The following is an 18,941-nucleotide window of genomic DNA, read 5'->3' as shown; positions in this document are numbered from 1 at the left end:
TACAGCGTAAAAGACAGCAGTCTGCAGTGATAAATTTGAGCTGAGAAGCCAGACCAGCTGGTTCTGAGCATGTCCACAACACACATGATCACCCGTTTGTGAGTACACACACATCAGGCTGACACACTGAGTTCTGAGTTTTCGTCTTTGTTTCACTGATGGGTTCTTCAGGCTGATCTCAGGACAGCTGCCTGGACTGTAGTGATGTGTTAAAGGCCTACATTGTTACACACACCAGTGTTATCTTTACTGCTGTTTATACACACCCAACATGATCTGAGAAGAGATCACACAGACAGAGACATAGAGTTTCCCCGTATGTTGATGCTCTGACTCTATCTTAGCAACCAAACATCCCACTCAGGTTTACTGAACAAGCTCCAGTCATTACCAATAGAAACATATACTGTGTGTTTTCTGTTGTATGTAAAACATCTTTAAATTATGCTGTTTATGGTGTTCATAGTGACTGATATGTTTAATATGATTCTGAATCTGAATCTGAATCTGAGTCTTATTCTGGGTTTGATTCTGAATCTGGGGAGGGGGGTCAACTGACATGTTCATATTCACACACAGAATTGTGTTGTCTTTCTTACTGTTGGTTATGATACTCAGCAGTGTTGCTCTCACCTGTGTGTGTGTTATCATGATGTTTCCTCTGTAAACCACAGTAGATAATGTCTCTGGGAACATTAATTGAAAATGACTCAGCAGGACCTCTTTGATATTCACAGCAGCTTATTTTCCAGGAGAAGGATAGAAGAGGAGAGAAGGAACGAGAGAGTAAAGAGAGAGAAAAGAAGAGTGCAAACAATCATGTCTTCATCCCTGTCAGTCCGTCTCCCTCCACTTCTTGTCAGCACTGCACCAGACCTCTGAACAACAAGGATACTTTCTTCTGCAACAGTAAGACTCACTCACACCTCTCTCTTCCCTCCTCCACTTTCTCTGTCCTTCTTTTATTCCTCCTTCCATTCTCTCTTTTCTGAGACCCAAGTTTTCTATTGTCAAAACTTTCCCTTCTCTCCCTCCCTCATTCCTTCCCCTTTTCTTTCCCTTCTTCCTCTTTTTATTCCTGCTCCTCCACTGCAGCCTCTTTTTCCTCTTGTAGTCTTTAGTATTTTCCTTTTGATGTATCTGTCTCATTGGAGTAAATAATGACACTCAGTGTTTTATTGATGAGATGAGCACATTTATTTATTAAAATAGTAGAAATAAAAACAGAATCTGCTCAATGAATCCTTCTCCTTCCCTGGCTCCAAGATTGTTATTGATTGTCAGCAGCAACAGTAACTGAAGTCCTCTGTGTGGCAGCATGACCTTCATGTCTTCACCTGTTGATGGTTGATCACTTCACTGGTTTGAAAAAACAGAATCATGGTGTCATCACTATAAACTGACTCACTGACAGAGTGACTGACTGACTGACTGACTGACTAATGGACTGACTGTGAGAGTGACTAACTGATGGACTGACTGACTGTGAGACTGAGTGATGAAGTTACACCATTGGTCAGCCAGCTGATGTGGTTGTTGTTCTTTCATAATGATATGCTAAGAACAACCAGTGTTGAGAACTTTTCGAACCCTTTTAGAGACTTAAAAAGGATCCAACAACAAACCTTGTGTGCAACTGTGAGTGAGAAGTCACAGACACACCTCTCTATGATGACCACACAGCAGCTGATGTGAACAAGTGCAGAGAGAAAACCAAAACTTAAGGAGGAAATGGAGCATTTGTTGGGGACTATTTCAGTGGTGGATTAATATGGTGGTCTGAGTATTTGTGGCAGCAGGACAGAGTGTGTGGGACTAAATCAGAATAAACTAGTGTGTTGATGGTGATGAGTGAGACTCCCTGAATAGTTCGTGTTAACAGTGAAGCTCTGAGGCTCAGAGGAATCAAGACACATCACCTCAAATTACTTTTTTTGGCTAGTTACTAAGCTTTGATGACGAGAATAAAACCCTAACCCTAAACCTAACCCTAACCCTAACCCACATCGGACTGCATTTCATTCCCCCTCTCTCTGCCTCCCCATTTCCTGTCTCTCTCTACTGTGCTATCCAATAAAGGCATAAAAAGCCCAAAAAATATACTTAAAAAAAGTCAGAGTGGGAGGAGACTGACTGCTTAAGTAGCCTACGTGCTGAATTTTAGTGTGGTCACAGAGGGAATCAAAACTATTAAATTTACATAGAATTTTTGTGAAGAGCTTTCTTCTGATGTATTCAAATGTTCTACAATGTAGCAGGAAATGTTGCTGTGTCTCCACCTGTGTCAGCTCTGTGGACAGAGCTGACACAGCCTGTCTTCTCTTGGCAGTCAGGTTGGCCTGTGTCAGCCAGTCTCTATTGCCAGGCTGCGATCACTGAGTGTGCACATAGTCAGGGTCTTTCTCAGTGTCTGATTCCTGATCGTCAGATCATTAATGGCAAGATTGAAATTTCCTATAGAGGTAATATTTAGTCCCACATATGTGTAGCTGTGTGTGTGTTCTATGTCAGAGGATCCCAATTTGGGTTTTCCTGAAATCTGGGTCACTTCTGGAAGACTATAATTCCGGTCCTTTCCAGATTAACTGTCACATAAATTTTGCAGATGATCCAGTTGTAACGCCTCCTTAGATTGAGCTAGTAATATTAGATCATCTGCAAAAAGCAATAGTTTAATTTCTGTCAAATAGGCTGAGACCAGGGATATCTGAACGTTCATCAATATAAATGTTAAACAGGGTGAGTAGAGGTAGTTTAAAACTTTGAGGGTTAGGGAACAGTGTGTTTGTGTGTTTGTGTGTATGTGTGTGTGTGTATGTGCATGTGCGTGTGTGCACGCATCCATGTGGGTTCACACTTAAGATGAACATAGAGTTTGTTTGTTTGTAATGACGGTTGTTGTGTTGTTTACAGACTGTGGAGTTCACATCCATAAAAGCTGCAGAGAGAGTGTGTCTGTCTGCACAAAGAGCAAAGCAAAGGTAGGTCTGATTACACACCTACATTTACAATTGATTTAATCACTTGAGTGTGACAGTGGAGTAAAAACTGAATCAAATGTAAGGTGTCAGAGGTCAGACTGTGAGCAGCAGCTCAACAGCCAAAGAGGGAGGGTTCCTGTCCTCATGAACACTCACAGCTTTGTTTCACAGAGTTCATGATGGTCCAACTTTTTGTGCTGCTGCAGCTCGCCTTGTAACCATGGCAATGACAGAAACCACAGTGAGGGAAATGATCCAGGAGCTGATTTGACTGATTCACCTCTTCAGCTGCACAGAACAGATCAATGAGCAGAATCTGCTCTCATGATATCAGTCAGCCTCACCTACTGTAATAATAATGTAACCCTGACCCTGCTCTGATCCCCTGCTTCATGAGGAACAGTAGGTGAAAGCAGCAGCCTGTACTGTTCAGGCTGGTAGACTGTGTGACAGCAGCTTCAGAGTCTCACATCAACAACATCCCAGCTTTTATACAGACCAGTTAGTCCATGGACCAGACCAGATGTCGGTACTACTCAAGGTGGCAAAGGTTACTTATAATTTTTGAAAACATCATGAATATTTTGGCATGATAACCCTTCCTAAGTCACAGCTGTATTAGAGTAATCAGCTGATGAAATTAACCTCCCTCTATAAAAAAAATTGCATTTTAGATGCTGGTGCATATCTTGGTTTAGGGTAATGTTCAGGATATTTTTCAATGTTTAAAAATATTGTGTTTTGGTATCGTTTTAAAGGGGACACTTTCACACATTCATTCAAGCCCTTTTGTGAATCTGTATGACAAGTACAGTGGTCACTTGAGCTCTTCAAACCTTTAATCACACACATTTTTCCACAATTTTCACCTAAATCATATACTTTCTTTTAGTCCTGTGACATCAAGGAACATCAGAGACACAAAACGCAAAAATTGGAATACTCACAGGAGTCCAAGGATTCAGTAAATGTATAATATACCTATATCATTTCATTTGATTTTTTAAATTTGAAGAATGACTTTGTCAGAAATCTCTCACAAGTAATCCTCATACAGTCCTTAGGCCAGACCAGATACCAGAACATTTTGAACACCATAGGTAAAGGCTAAGTATATAACTGATACATGCTTGTTTGCTCATGATCATTTACTTGCAATTAAGGTAAGTACTAGTGTTTCTGTATTTCTGTTCAGTAAAGATATCTAAAGGGCTAACTTTACCCTCACTTTATTGTTTATGCACGTGCTAAGATGATTTTATAATTTAGTTACCATTAGTTAAGATAAATTTTGATTAATGATTTCTGATTGTATGCTGCAGTTGAAAACAAGTAAGTAAGTAAGTAACAGCCCGCTACCAAAGCAACCACAGATGGAATGCATTATCCACTGCTCTGTTGATGGAGATAAGCTGGTTTCACTTCAAAGTGTTGAAGTAATAGTTATAGAACTGGCAAAAGACAGTCCTTAGGGATAGATTCCAGCAATCTACTACCAAGGAAGTGCCACAGTATCTTTACTCTGAAGAAAGTTCTTGATGGCATCCTTGAAAAAGAAGTGGGCTGGTAGGGGTGACGCTGGTGGAAATCAACGATGAGGCGAGGATGGAGGATGTGACGAGCAGGGACCCAGGACCTTTCTTCAGGACCGTAGCCCTCCCAGTTGACCGGATACTGGAGCCCATGGCCACAGCCACGAGACCGCAACAAGCGCTGGATGGAGTAGGCTGGACCACCATCAATGAGCTGAGTGGGAGGAGGAGGCAGGGTAGTGGGCACCAAGGGACTTTCTCGGACCGGCTTCACTCTTGACGTGAAACGTAGGATGGAAGCGCATGGAGCGCTGAAGCCTTAACCTCACCGCTGCCAGGTTGACCACCTTCTGGATGACAAAAGGACCGATGAACCTGGGGGCCAGCTTCTTCGACTCCACCTGGAGAGGGAGGTCCTGGGTGGAGAGCCGCACCTTCTGGCTGACTTGGTAAGTGGGTGCTTGGGAGTGGCGCCGGTTGGCGGTCGTGGAATAGCGACCCACTGAGCGGAAGAGGGTAGCTCGTGCTTGGGCCCAGCTGCGTCTGCAGCGGCGGATGAAGGTCTGGACTGTCGGACAGGAAACCTCCCCCTCCAACACTGGGAAGAGAGGAGGCTGGTACCGATAGGCACACTGGAAGGGGCGCAGACACCACACTCCAGTACAAGAACCTTGCAGGGGGACACCATGTCAGGCAGTGGTGAAAATACCTTTGCAGTCCCTCCAACAAGACCAATCTCATCAAATTTCTGGTGGAAGAGTGGAAAGGCCCACAATACAGAGAGATGCTGCATGGTAAGGTCTTGTACTAGACCTGTGAGGAAACCTGCTAAAAGTTGACCAAAGATAAGTATGAGGAAGTAGCAGAGTTGCACTCCACGCACAAAGAAGCCAGCACCCGTTTGCTCCTGCATGCATTGCATGCAGCTAATGCAGGCTCAAAGGCAGTTATCATCACAGCTGAGGACACTGATGTCATGGTGCGTTGTATTGGCTTCTAGAAAGACATCGCCTGTTCCATCGACCAGAAAAGTGGGACACAAAACTGCACACGTTTTATTGACATCAGAAAACTGGTAAGCTCACTTGGATACAGCATATGTGACAGCCTAATTGGCTTACATGCCTTCACAGGCTGCGACACTGACAGTGCATTTGCTGGTCGAGGGAAGCTGAATGCCCTGAAGATGCTCAGAAAGGACACTTCCTGCCAAGAGACTTTCAGTCAACTGGGAAAGTCATGGAATGTGAGTGAGGAGCTATTCCAGAAAATTGAGCAGTTTACCTGTCGCATGTATGTTGCTAATAGCAGCACTGGTGATGTAAATGAACTGCCCTACCAGCTCTTCTGCACTAAAAGGGGAGAAGTTGAGTGCAGCCAACTGCCGCCATGTAGAGACTATCTCTTCATGCATGTTCAACGAACCAACTATCAGGCAGCAATCTGGAAGTGCTGTCTGCAAGCTACTCCCCTGGTGCAAAAGCCTACTCAGTATGGATGGACAGACATTGATGGCAAGCTGGCTATTCACTGGATGTGCTCCCCACCTGCACCAGATGTGGTCTTGAAGTTGCTAACATGCAACTGTGTGCGTTCATGCAAGTTGCCAAGTTGCATGTGCCTGTCAAATGGACTTACCTACACAGACAAGTGCAGTTTACAGACCTGCAGTAACCAAAAACTACCGGATGATCCCGAACCTGACTTTGAATTTAGGGGGTGAGATGATGAATGAGATGATCAGTTTGATGAGTAACACAGTGTAATGATTCTGATGGTATTACTGTGATAGTAATAGTAGTAGTATACATTGATGGACAGTGTGTTGATTCAGGACCTGGTTACCCTCGTTAACGCCATCTAAGTGCACACAGAGCTGGATACCAGTAACATTAACGATAATATATCCCACATTGACCAAGTTTATGCAAATGTCAATGTTGTTCATAGTTGTTCACTCACTGTTGTATAACTTATTATGCTGGATTTTCATTGTCTATTGCAGCGGTTTTCAAAGTGTGAGGCACGCCCCCCCAGGGGGGCGCCAGAGGACTTCAGGGGAGGCGCGAAAAGAAAGGAAAAAAAGTGTATCATCTGGTTAGCTAACTACAGCAAATGGATCGATTTTTAGTACCTCAGGTGAAAGTCAGAGTGGGCACAGAGGCGAGCAATAAACGGAGGAAGTATGACCCTGATTATTTAAGGTTTGGTTTTTAATGCATTGGTCCTGACGATGCGCCACTGCCACAGTGTGTTATTTGCAAAGAGGTGCTAGCTAACCGGCGCCACATTGAAACTAAGGACCACAATTTAACAACCAAGCCGTGGGAGTTTTTTGATAGAAAGCTTAATGAATTGTGGTCACAGAAGAAAGCCATCCAGACATTTGGTACTGTAAATACCAAGGCAACCGAGGCATCATACGAAGGCGGGGAAACCCCACAACATTGGTGAGACATTGCTCCTCCCTGCTGCCAAAGATATGTGTTCGGTAATGATGGGCGAAGCTGCTGCTGCTGCCAAACTGGATGCCATCCCGATGTCTGACAACACCATCCAGCGCCGCATCTCCGACATGGCAGCTGATGTGAAGGAGCAGGTGNAGTGGAAAACAACTGAAGGCAGGTATGTATGGAGAACAAATCATGACAGCCACAGTGTGTTATTTGCAAAGAGGTGCTAGCTAACCTGCGCCACATTGAAACTAAGGACCACAATTTAACAACCAAGCCGTGGGAGTTTTTTGATAGAAAGCTTAATGAATTGTGGTCACAGAAGAAAGCCATCCAGACATTTGGTACTGTAAATACCAAGGCAACCGAGGCATCATACGAAGGCGGGGAAACCCCACAACATTGGTGAGACATTGCTCCTCCCTGCTGCCAAAGATATGTGTTCGGTAATGATGGGCGAAGCTGCTGCTGCTGCCAAACTGGATGCCATCCCGATGTCTGACAACACCATCCAGCGCCGCATCTCCGACATGGCAGCTGATGTGAAGGAGCAGGTGCTGGACACTATCTGTGAGAGCCCTTTCTTCTCCATTCAGCTGGACGAGTCCACCGATGTGGCTAACTGTGCACAGCTAATGGTGTATGTGCGCTTTATTAAAGAGCTCAGTGCCCAGGAGGAGTTTCTGTTTTGCCATCCTCTGATGGCGCGCACTACAGCAGCAGAAATCTTCAGGGCTTTGAATGACTTCATTCAGGAACATCATATTGACTGGAGCCGCTGTTGTGGAATATGTACTGATGGTGCGAGGGCAATGACAGGCCGCCACAGCAGTCTAGTAAAACAGGTGCAAGCGGTTGCATCCGCCGCTGTTTGGTCACACTGTATTATCCATCGCCAGGCCTTGGCAACCAAGAGGATGCCCAAAGAGCTGCGCATGGTCCTGGATGAGGCAGTAAAAACTGTAAACCTAATTAAATCACGAGCCATGAATGCTTGTCTCTCCTCTATTCTCTGCAATGAGATGGGGGCTCACTTCCATCAGCTGCTCCTGCACTCCGAGGTCCGGTGGCTGTCGCGGGGCAAGGTCCTCACCCGCTTGTGTGATTTGCGCAAGGAAGTCCTCCTCTTCCTCGCCGAAATCGACTCCCCACTGGTGAAGCATATGGAGGACGCAAAGAGGGTTGCAATGCTGGCATATCTGTTTGATATCTTCGACCGGATAAACACACTGAACACTTCTCTGCAAGGCAAAGAGTGCCATGTCTTTTTGGCACACGATCAAGTCTCTGCATTCAGGAAAAAGTTGGACCTCTGGTGTGCTCGTGTTGAACGGGGCTTGGTGGAAATGTTCCCAACCTTGGAGGATGTTGTGGAGCAAACAGGACTGCAACTGAACTGTGTACAACAGGTGGTCATTGCACATTTGAAGGGGTTGCGTGAGCAGTTTGGAGACTATTTTAGAGAGGAGACCTTGGCAAATCAATGGGTGAGAAATCTGTTCTCTTTCCCAGTGACACCCCGTGATGGACTGACCCTGCAAGAGGAGGAGGCTCTTGTCGAGCTGAACTCTAATATGGACTTGAAACAAAAGATGGGTGAAGTGTCACTTGCCCACTTCTGGCTGTCTGTGGAGACTGAGTTCCTCCACCTCACCAAAAAGGCTGTAAAAGTGTTCATCCCCTTCACCTCCACTTACCAGTGTGAGTGTGGATTTTCCGCATTGACAACGATTAAAAGCAAGTACCGGTCACGGCTGTGGGTAGAGGATGATCTGCGTTTATTCCTTTCTACAGCGCATCCCTGCATCAACCGCCTGTGCGCATCAAAGACACAGACTCACTGTTCCCACTAAAATCGAGGTGAGCAAATGTGTTGTGTGCAGTGTTTCAGCGTTAATGTGGGATAACGTCGGATGAGTGAAAATGTGTTTAAAAAAATCAGTTGAAAAGTTAAATTGTAAATTGTAATTTTTTTTTTTAAGTGAATAAGTTTTTTTTAACAAAAAGATGTTTAAATGTATTCAAAATATGTTTAAAAACACACAAAGGTGTTAAAATGGGAAAAAAAGATGTTAAAAACATACAAAGATTGTGTTTAAAAAAATATTTGAGCACATTCACAGATAAAGATGTTTAAAATGTTTTAAAAATATGTTCAAGAACATACAAACATGTTTAAAAAAAATAAAGATATGTATGACATTTATTCTTGAAACCTTTTTTTTAAGCCTGCGTGGAACATACAAAGCAACATCAATAACAGTAATAAAAGTGATAATAGTGGGGGGGCACGGCTGCTTTTGAGTTCTCTTAGGGGAGGCCCACTATCCCACACTTTGAAAACCCCTGGTCTATTGGAAGAAATGCATAAAGACAAGTTTGTGACCTAACTGACCTTAAAACTGCCCTTCTAATATAAGGCTGAAAATCACCCCTTTGAATGGAATAATATGGGTATATTATACATTTCCTGAATCATTGGAGTTCTGTGAGAATTCCAATTTTTGTGTTTTGTGTCTCTGATGTTCCTTGATGTCACAGAACTAAGAGAAAGAAAGAAAGTTAGGCAAAAATTGTGGAAAAATGTGTGTGATTAACAGTTTGAAGAGCTCCAGTTAACTCTGTATCTGTCATAAAGATTCACAAATATCCTGGACATGAGCCTAAACCAAGATATACACCAGCATCTAAAATGCTTTTTTTTCCAAGGGGGAAGTTGACTTCAACAGCTGATAACTCTAATACAGCTGTGGCTCAGAAAGAGTTATCATACTAAAATATCATCAACAGACATGGATCCTTTCAAAGAATTATAAGTAACCTTTGCCACCTTGACTAGAATGACAAGTGAAATTTTGGCCTCTGACCCATGGACTAAGTACAGCAGCAGAAGAGTCTGTGTTACTGCTGATCAACATGAGTCCTCAAACCTCGGTCCACATCCTGCTCTGTCAAAGACCAAATGTTTCACCTTCTACATAATGATCCTGTGTTTGTCTCCAGCAGCAGCAGCACCTGATGCCAGAAGCTGCTCCTGGGTCAGCTGTTAATATGAGGAGTAAATGTAAGAACACACACACATAACACACACACACATATTGTTTTCATTAAAAAGATATAATGAAGTGGTAGAGCTCGTTCCATTAAGGCTTAGTCCTAACCGCAGCAGCCATGGTTTCGAGTCTGACCCACAGGTCCTTTGCTGCATGTTTCTCCCTGAATTTCCTGTCCATCTCTCACTGTACTGTCCGGATAAATAAAATGACCAAAAATATAACTTAAAAATAAATAAATGACGTCACTACAGCCAAATCTGACAGATGATCAGACAGTCATCTCATAATGAATTTGAACAGGTACACCATTACATTAGTCAGTTTGGTTAGAGTGAAGGCACAGTGTCAAACATCTGTATGTCCTAAAAGTTCTAAATGTGCACTTTGATGTTCATGTTCAGCAACATCTTCAACATCATCTGTATCATCCGCATCCTCCTCATCGTCACGGGAATGCTGGTCCACTGTCACCATTCCTGACGACCAACTTACTGTGATGTTTCCACGGAGACACCCCAGCATCTTCAACCCACACAGTAACCTGGCCAAGAGCATCTCCACCAGCAACATAGCAGGGTGAGGAGAGACCACACACACACACACACACACACACACACACACACACACACAAACAGTGCAGTGTTTTGAAGTCCAGGTAACACACCTGTGATGTAAGGCTGATTGTCCAGGTGTGTTTGAGCATCATACTGATCCATTACCTCAGGACTTCAGCACAATGGTTAAACATGTTTTAATGCTAACTTGGCTCACATCAATATTTGTTTATCTATATATACAACTCATATTTGATCTTATTTGTGTGTTTGATGAAAGCAGCAGCTCTAAACAAGAGGACAGTGAATGACCAAAACCAAATCACAACCATCAACTAAAACTGACCAAAAGGCCAAAGCTCTAAAGTCAGTTTATTCAATGTTATTATGTGGCTGCAATGCAATATCATTGACGGCACATATTATTCTGCATACTTGTTTTATTCATCTTCCTGAACTGTAATCTCTCTATGAGCTCTAACTTGTAAACAGCTTTCTGCCTGTGTGTGTGTGTGTGTGTGCGTGCGTGTGTAAACATCACAAAGATCAAAGAGTCTCTTAAGGAGCCATGTCAAACTGCAAAGTGGAAGACCTGACACAGAGCTGAGGGAGATTTTAGCCTCTCAAACAGCTGCGAGTTTTGAAAAGAACTAACTCCCATCAGAACCATTAACAAACCATGATTGGCACAAGATCTTTGTGCACAGATTTTGTGGCCTTGGTGTTTCTAGAGCCAAAAATGCGGACACAGGAGCCAGTTACAAAAAAAGGTCAGTTCTGATTTTCTCTGGAAATCAGCTCCTGAATTTGTATTGCAGTCAGTGGGAGCGGTGGAGGTTACTCCCATCACTTTGAGGCTCACTATTTAAATTCTGTTAGTCTCTGTGCTTAGGTAGACACTTTCTACGAAACAGCACAAATTTGTCTACTATCAAGGAAGCTGTTATGTGTAAAGATTGAAATATGTGGCTGTAAGGATGAGTTATACAGAATTTTTTCAGTGTTCTAGAGTTTCTCCCACTCTAGCATGATGTCACCCACTCTAGCTCCGAACATTTCTCTAGCTCCGAACATTTCATGCAAATCACACCCATTATAAAGCCTGAAACACAACACATAAACTGGGATTTTATGTAAACCATAATAGTTGTCAAAATACCGATTTAACCAAAAATAATCTCAAGTATTGTGACCCGTTTAACCTTTCAACCATTTTTCTACATTGAAGTATGACCCAGCAGGAGAGCTCCAAAGAGGGTTTGGTCGTTTTGAAGACATCTTCCAATTCATTCTCTATGGGAATCTTCGCCATTTTTTCTCTAATTGCTTAGAAAAGTCATAGCACACCATCCCCAATCAAGCCGCACGCATTGACATATATACAGTATATATATGTTATCAAGGTTTTTCTCAAAGCTGTGGGACTAGTTATGCGCCAAAATTTCAATACGGAAGATGAATAAGACGAACTTCGTGTGTGTGTGTGTGTGTGTGTGTGTGTGTGTGTGTGTGTGTGTGTGTGTGTGTGTGTGTGTGGCGGTAGAGCTGCCCAACAGAACCTCCAGTAAGTTCTTTTTACCTGGTTGAGACTAATTTTTAGGTGAATTTCATACAGTTAATAAATTATATGGTGGTGATGGATTTTGTTTGTCTTTCAATGTATGTGTGCATGGTGTTAGGAACTGAGTGAGCTTAACCTTCAAACAGCCCTTTGAAGTTGTCAGGACCAGCCAAAATGACCTCACAGTAATGGTTATTAACCAAAATTGGCCCCACAATTACAGAAAGACATGTGCACACATGCAAAGAACCACACATCAACACGCACACACAAGTACACGCAAATACATCACGTTGATTTACCTTAGAGTTGCTCTCATACCTGAGTTGAGTCTAAGATCGAACTTTTAATACCTACCTTACCTCTTACCTTTTTGAGACTCTGTTTGAAATTGTCTATGCTTCTGTGTTTGGCAGTTTAAATTGCATTAGGTTTTGTACAACAGAGTCAATAATTTCCTCATACCATGTTGAGACTTTTATTTTGAAGGTTAATCCAAATCAAGGAGATGGTGTTTGTGTGTTTCTGTCAGTGTGTGTGTGTGTGTGTGTGTGTGTAGCAGTAGAGCTAATATTTATCTGAGAATATTTTTACGATTATTTTATTTTATATTTTATTTATTTATGATTATTTCTACTGATGCCGTTCATATGTTGACGTGGTGTCTCATTTCCAGTCAGTTTCTGTTACTGGTAGGTTTATTGCTGCTCTGTCTGAACACAGTTAATGTTGCTGTACATTCAAACTTACATTAATTCTGCTCAAGCACTCAGTCGCTCTTTCCTTGTAGCGACTTTCCCAAACCAGCAGTTGTTTACATGCTGTTCAGATCTGCTAGTTACTTAAGCTTAGCAGTTAGCACTAGCTTTTCTCGCTCACTCAGTGTGGTGTTGTTGTAACTTCAGTGTAGAGGATTGTGATGTTTATTACATCTTCAGTGATGTCTGCTGTCTTACTTAAGACATAGCTCCACTCACTAACTGGAGCTAACTGCAAACTCTAAATGCCATTCCTGAAAATATTCCTCAAAAAAGTCAGACAGACTCTTTTTAAATCCCACCATTTCCAACCTTCATTGACTGTTTTTCCATAAAAAATGTAGTTTTTGTCTTGTATCACCTAGTTTCAGTCTCATTCTGATATCTTTTATGGTTTTTGAGGAAATCTCCCCAAAGTGCAGAGAGGGCTGTCCAAAGTTCCCTTGTGAAACTGAGCTCTGAAGCTGGGGTGTCTCCGTGGAAACATCACAGTAAGCTGGTCGTCAGGAATGGTTACCGTGAACCAGCATTCCTGTGAGGATGAGGAGGGTGCGGATGATACAGATGATGCGGAAGATGTAGCTGAACATGAAAATAAAAGTGCACATGTAGAACTTTTAGGACATACAGCTCCTGTTTTCCCTGTGTAATCCAATTTTCAAACACAAGGTTCATCTTAAAAGCTGTTGTCTGCCTAAGGAGACAGAGGGGATTGTGTGTGCCCCCCCGGTGGCCATGTCGCTATAGCAACCAGTGTCTCAGCAGGTGCTACTGACAGTTACTGGGCAGAAATGGGCAAAGCTGACTTTGAAATGGCTAATTAGACTGATGAACTCTTAGCCTTTAAACTCAGATGTGAAAGAGACACACACACACACACACACACACACTATCTTACTTTTTTGATATTCACCTTCAAAATATATTGAAGGTGATAATAGTAATAAGAGACCATCCTTTGCCTTCAAAACAGCATCAATTCTTCTAGGTACATTTGCACACAGTTTTTGAAGGAACTCGGCTGGTAGGTTGTTCCAAACATCTTAGAGAACTAACCACAGATCTTCTGTGGACGTAGGCTTCCCCAAATCCTTCTGTCTCTTCATGTAATCCCAGACAGACTCGATGATGTTGAGATCAGGGCTCTGTAGGAGCCATACCATCACTTCCAGGACTTCTTGTTCTTCTTTACGCTGAAGATACTTCTTAATAACATTGGCTGTATGTTTGGGGTCGTTGTCCTACTGCAGAATAAATTTGGGGCCAATCATACGCCTCCCTGATGGTATTGCATGATGGATAAGTATCTGCCTATATTTCTCAGCATTGAGGACACCATTAATCCTGACCAAATCTCCAACTCCATTTGCAGAAATGTAGCCCCAAACTTGCAAGGAACCTCCACCATGCTTCACTTTTGCCTGCACATACTTATTATTGTACCACTCTCCAGCCCTTCTGCGAACAAACTGCCTTCTGCTATAGCCAACTATTTCAAATTTTGACTCATCAATCCAGAGCACCTGCTGCCATTTTTCTGCACCCCAGTTCCTATGTTTTCGTGCATAGTTGAGTCGCTTGGCCTTGTTTCCATGCCGGAGGGTTAGCCACATACCACAACCTCACCTTGTTAGCAGACTTTGGCTGTTCCTCACCGAGTTTTAAACCTTCTACACAGCTGTTTCTGTTTCAGTTAATGACTGCGTTTCAACCTACATGTGAAATTGATGATTATTAGCACCTGTTTGGTATAATTGGTTGATCATACACCTGACTATAATCCTACAAAATCCCTGACTTTGTGCAAGTGTACCTATAAGAATTGATGGTGGTTTGAAGGCAAAGGGTAGTAACACCAAATATGAATTTGATTTAGATTTTTCTTTTGTTGCTCACTTTGCATTTTGCAAATTGATAAAAATAAACTTTATATTTTTGAAAGCATTCTTAGTTTACAGCATTTTTTTTAACCTGCCTAAAACTTTTGCACAGTACTGTGTGTGTGTACACACACACACACACACTCTAAGGGCCTGATTTACTAAAGCTTTGCGTGCGTAAAAACGTGCGCAAACGCGACAGCACGCGCAAACACATGTTGATGCTGATCTACCAACCGGGCCCACCGAGGATTGCGTCTGTCAGTCGGGCAAAATAACACGCGCTATCCATTTTGCGCTTCTGCCTTCATGAATATGCAATATAGGCGTGCCTGCCAGAACGCGCAAAATATTGGGAGGAGTAGATGCAAATAGAATCATTTTGCGCACGCAATGTGATTTACCAAACCTCAAACTAATTGCGCTGATTATTTTTGCGTCTATATTTAGCACGTTTGAGAGTCAAGTCTTAGGCTACCTGGCACAGCCGTGCGCACAGATGGCTGCGGTCATTGTTGCAAGGAGGCGGCGTAGGCACGACAGGCAACGGAGAGAACGCATCTTTTCTGTTCGTGTCACTCTTTTTGGAATGGCAGAAGAAAAAATAATCGAGACATATCGGTTATCCGGCGATGCCATGATTGTCCTTTGAAAAAGAAAAAAACAAAAAAGTCATTCGTTCAGAGTTCAGAAAATCCTTAAATAATAAATGTTGCATCATAATGTCAAGTGTTTCTTGTTTGTGCTATTTTGACAAAACCAAAAACTCACATTTTTATGTACTAAAGCCCACTTTCTTTTAGACATAGGAAACATTTAGTTCGGCCCAGTTCCTGTCATTTTTTCCTGAAACTTAAAACAAATGAAAACGCACACACTTCTGCGCCAATGCTGGAACGCACAAACAAAAAAACCCTTTTGGCAATTACGCTTTTCCATTGCACAGCTAAAGAACGTTCATGACGCACGTTCATGTCTTATGTGGTGTACCTGAATGAATTAAAAATATTCCCAGTATCCCAGTAATCTGCTCATCACAGAACGTCAGCTGCACCTGCTGTTCAATTGGAGGCAGAGGGTCCTCCTCCGCCGGTCCCCCACCTGTTTTATTTGCCGATTTGTTATTCTGTGCGATTTTTTCCTTTGTTCTTCTACGAATGTCTTGCCACCTTTTCTTCATTTCATCCGGTGTTCTTTTGGTTTCCCCCACAGCATTAACCTTGTCACAGATTGCCTCCCATATTGCGTTCCTCCTAATAACGGTTAAATTCCTTTGCTATAACTCAGAAATGTGCTTGTTTGCCTCTTGTACCAGCACCTCCAATTCCGGTCCAATTGGATCTGCTCGTTTGCATTCGCCACGGTGAACACCCTTAACTCGCGCAAAATCCTCATTTAAATAGGGCCGGTCGATCACTTTTGCGCCTGTAGTCAACTGCGCTGTTAATCTAAGTAAATCACTCGCAAGGCCCAAACAGGCAGCGTGCGCAATCTATCCGTGTGCGCACGCAATTTAGCGCTCTTTATTTGGGATCTTAGTAAATCAGGCCCTAAGTGTATGTTTTAGTCTGTGCATAGTCTGAATGATGTTGTACCATCACCACCATTCTTCTGTTATTTTCATATCCTGGTTTCCTCTTGTGTCCTTTTAGTGTGGAGTAGCTTGTGTTGGTGACATTCTGGTTGCTTGGAGGCTAAATCTGCAGAAACTCATCCATGTTCTTGTTTTTTTTTTTCCTTGTAGATTAGATGATGTTCCACTGAGGGGCCTCAAGTTTCTGTCTCAGTCCACAGACTCTCTTCATCAGGGGAGTAAAGTCAACGCCTCGACCGAGTCTCTCACTGATGAAGGTAACAAACACTCACACTCTCATTAGTTTGATGAAGCAGATTCCTGAATGTGCTGCTCTAAGTAATTGTTTGTGTGTGTGTGTGTGTGTGTGTGTGTGTGTGTGTGTGTGTAGGCACTGAGATGATGGACAGTCAGCTGATGGGAGAATTTGAGTGTGACATTAAAGATCTTGAGGCTGACTCCTGGAGCAGCTCAGTGGATAAGAAGTTCCTGAGAACACTGAAGAAAGATGAAATCAAGAGACAAGATGTCATCTATGGTAAAATATGTACTGACTCATTGTGGGAGGAAGACCAGCAGTAGGTGTGAAAGCTCCCATCATGTCCCTGACCAAGAGTCCTGTCTCTCCTCAGAGTTGTACCAGACTGAGTTCCACCATGTGAGGACACTGAAAATCATGTCTGAAGTGTACTACAAAGGCCTACAGAGGGAGGTCCAGCTGGAGACTGACACTCTGGACAAGGTACGAATCATCTGAAGGACACATTAATAAGAGCAATGATCTTCATTAAAGTCTCATGATTGTTTCCTGTAGATCTTCCCCGTCTTGGACGACTTGTTGTATACACACACAGACTTCCTCACCCGGCTCCTGGAGATGAAGAGAGCTTCATCAGCTCCAGGACACAACAACAGCAGCTTCCTCATCTGCCGCATTGGGGATGTCCTGGTCCACCAGGTAGATTAACACAGCAGTTGCCCAGGACCATGGTTGAATTCAGACACACTGCTGGAGTCAGGGAGAATATGTTGTCAGGTGGTCTTTAAAATACACACAAAGGACAGGTTCAGAGAAGTGAGAGTGTGAAAGTGGTAAAAGGTGGAGCTGTGTCACTGACACTAACTGAGAAGGGGAGGGTTCCTCCTCTGGGGAGCATGACTGTGCTCAGTAAACTTCAAGAACATTTTATCATTGTCATTGAGAGGAGACCTCATGGCTGATAGAGGAACTCTATTCACAGGAGATCTTGAACGTGGTTTCCTTCTCTTCAGTTTTCAGACTGCAGTGCTGAACGTATGAAGAAGGTTTATGGGAAGTTCTGCAGTCGTCACAGTGAAGCTGTTAATCTCTACAAGGACCTGCAGGCCAAAGACAAACGCTTCCAGGCTTTCATCAAGGTCAGCTGTGTGATGTCAGGGGACCTGTTACTGCTGTCTTGTTTTAACCTGATATAACCTGTATGTATCTGTGTGTCTGTGCAGAGGACAATGAGCAGCAGCATTGTGCGGAGGCTCAGTATCCCAGAGTGCATTTTGTTGGTGACTCAGAGGATCACCAAATACCCTGTTCTGATCCAGAGAATCCTGCAGCACACGAAAGGTGAGGTCCAGTGGCCAGATGACAAATTCTATGTACGCACAAAACCAGAAATATTCATAAGCATTCTTTTCATCAGAAATATAAAGCTGTGTGTTTGTATGCTGGTAGGAACGTGTTTGGTTATTTAGTATGATTTATTATTAGTGCCACAGATGCTCAGCTCCGAGGCAGTCCTCTACAGCTAGAATAGCTGAGAGGAGTGCCTCGGGGCATCTATTAATATTCCTTCGGGCTTATTAGTATTCTTCCGCCAAATTTTGGCGCGTAACTCGTCCCGCAGATTTGAGAAAACCCCGGTAATATATACATCAAAACGTGCGTCTTGATCAGGAAAGAGGTGCTATGACTTTTGGTGTTAAAATTCCAATTTTTCCCAAAGTTATTCCCAAAATACTGGGAATAAATAATGCATTAGGAATGCATTGGAATTTTCTTTAAAAACCCACAAAATTTCACCTTTTTTCTGAGTCACCCAGCTCTCTCATACCTGCACGTAGAAATGTGATTCAAACTATAAAACAGAGGAAAACTTCTGCTCTCTCAAAAACACAGGAACTGTTTTTACATAACATGTAAAATTTTTAAACTATGAGCGCTCAAAGGAGGAGTGGAAATCACTTTTTCTTCAAAGTTAGAGACAGCGTCAGTTGGCTAGAGTGCGTGAAGCAGTAAAAAATAACCTTTATTTTTATTTTTAACTCGAGCTCACGGCCAAACCGTAAAAAGGAGACAAATAATTCTTTCTGAAAATGTAAACATAGTTGTTGGGATTCATAAAATGTAACTTTGACAGGCAGGGTCTGCACAAAATTTAAACGGGGGTGCCGAGTCCGGCAGCAATACCTGTCTCACTTTCATTGACACCTAATGTAATCGTCTTTTTTTTTTCAAAAGAACATAGTTGTTGGGATTCATAAAATGTAACTTTGACAGGCAGGGTCTGCACAAAATTTAAACGGGGGTGCCGAGTCCGGCAGCAATACCTGTCTCACT

At 42.9% G+C, this 18,941-nt stretch overlaps 2 protein-coding genes across 4 annotated transcripts in view; both read left to right on the top strand.

Moving 5' to 3' along the window:
* The first annotated feature begins 7,415 nt into the window (after positions 1 to 7,415).
* On the top strand, positions 7,416 to 9,513 carry LOC111219182 (zinc finger BED domain-containing protein 5-like). The gene is made up of 2 exons (XM_022741795.1): positions 7,416 to 8,726; positions 9,508 to 9,513. The coding sequence occupies exons 1-2, from the start codon at positions 7,416 to 7,418 to the stop codon at positions 9,511 to 9,513; spliced, it is 1,317 nt and encodes a 438-aa protein (XP_022597516.1).
* Positions 9,514 to 9,981: 468 nt separating this feature from the next.
* Positions 9,982 to 18,941, top strand: part of LOC111218970 (A-kinase anchor protein 13-like) — a 34,328-nt gene continuing 25,368 nt past the window's right edge. For all 3 annotated transcript variants that reach the window (XM_022741481.1, XM_022741483.1, XM_022741480.1), the window contains exons 1-8: positions 9,982 to 10,030; positions 10,424 to 10,598; positions 16,520 to 16,626; positions 16,740 to 16,886; positions 16,981 to 17,090; positions 17,163 to 17,306; positions 17,621 to 17,746; positions 17,831 to 17,948. In XM_022741481.1, coding sequence (XP_022597202.1) covers positions 9,985 to 10,030; positions 10,424 to 10,598; positions 16,520 to 16,626; positions 16,740 to 16,886; positions 16,981 to 17,090; positions 17,163 to 17,306; positions 17,621 to 17,746; positions 17,831 to 17,948 — 973 coding nt within the window. In that variant the 5' untranslated portion in view covers positions 9,982 to 9,984. The remainder of the gene's footprint in view (positions 10,031 to 10,423; positions 10,599 to 16,519; positions 16,627 to 16,739; positions 16,887 to 16,980; positions 17,091 to 17,162; positions 17,307 to 17,620; positions 17,747 to 17,830; positions 17,949 to 18,941) is intronic.

This window comes from Seriola dumerili, unplaced genomic scaffold (genome assembly GCF_002260705.1).
Source record: "Seriola dumerili isolate Sdu_G_001 unplaced genomic scaffold, Sdu_1.0 BDQW01000056.1, whole genome shotgun sequence".
NCBI classification, from domain to species: domain Eukaryota; kingdom Metazoa; phylum Chordata; class Actinopteri; order Carangiformes; family Carangidae; genus Seriola; species Seriola dumerili.
The sequence above is the reverse complement of the archived record's forward strand: the minus strand, read 5'-3'. Positions and strand labels throughout refer to the sequence as shown.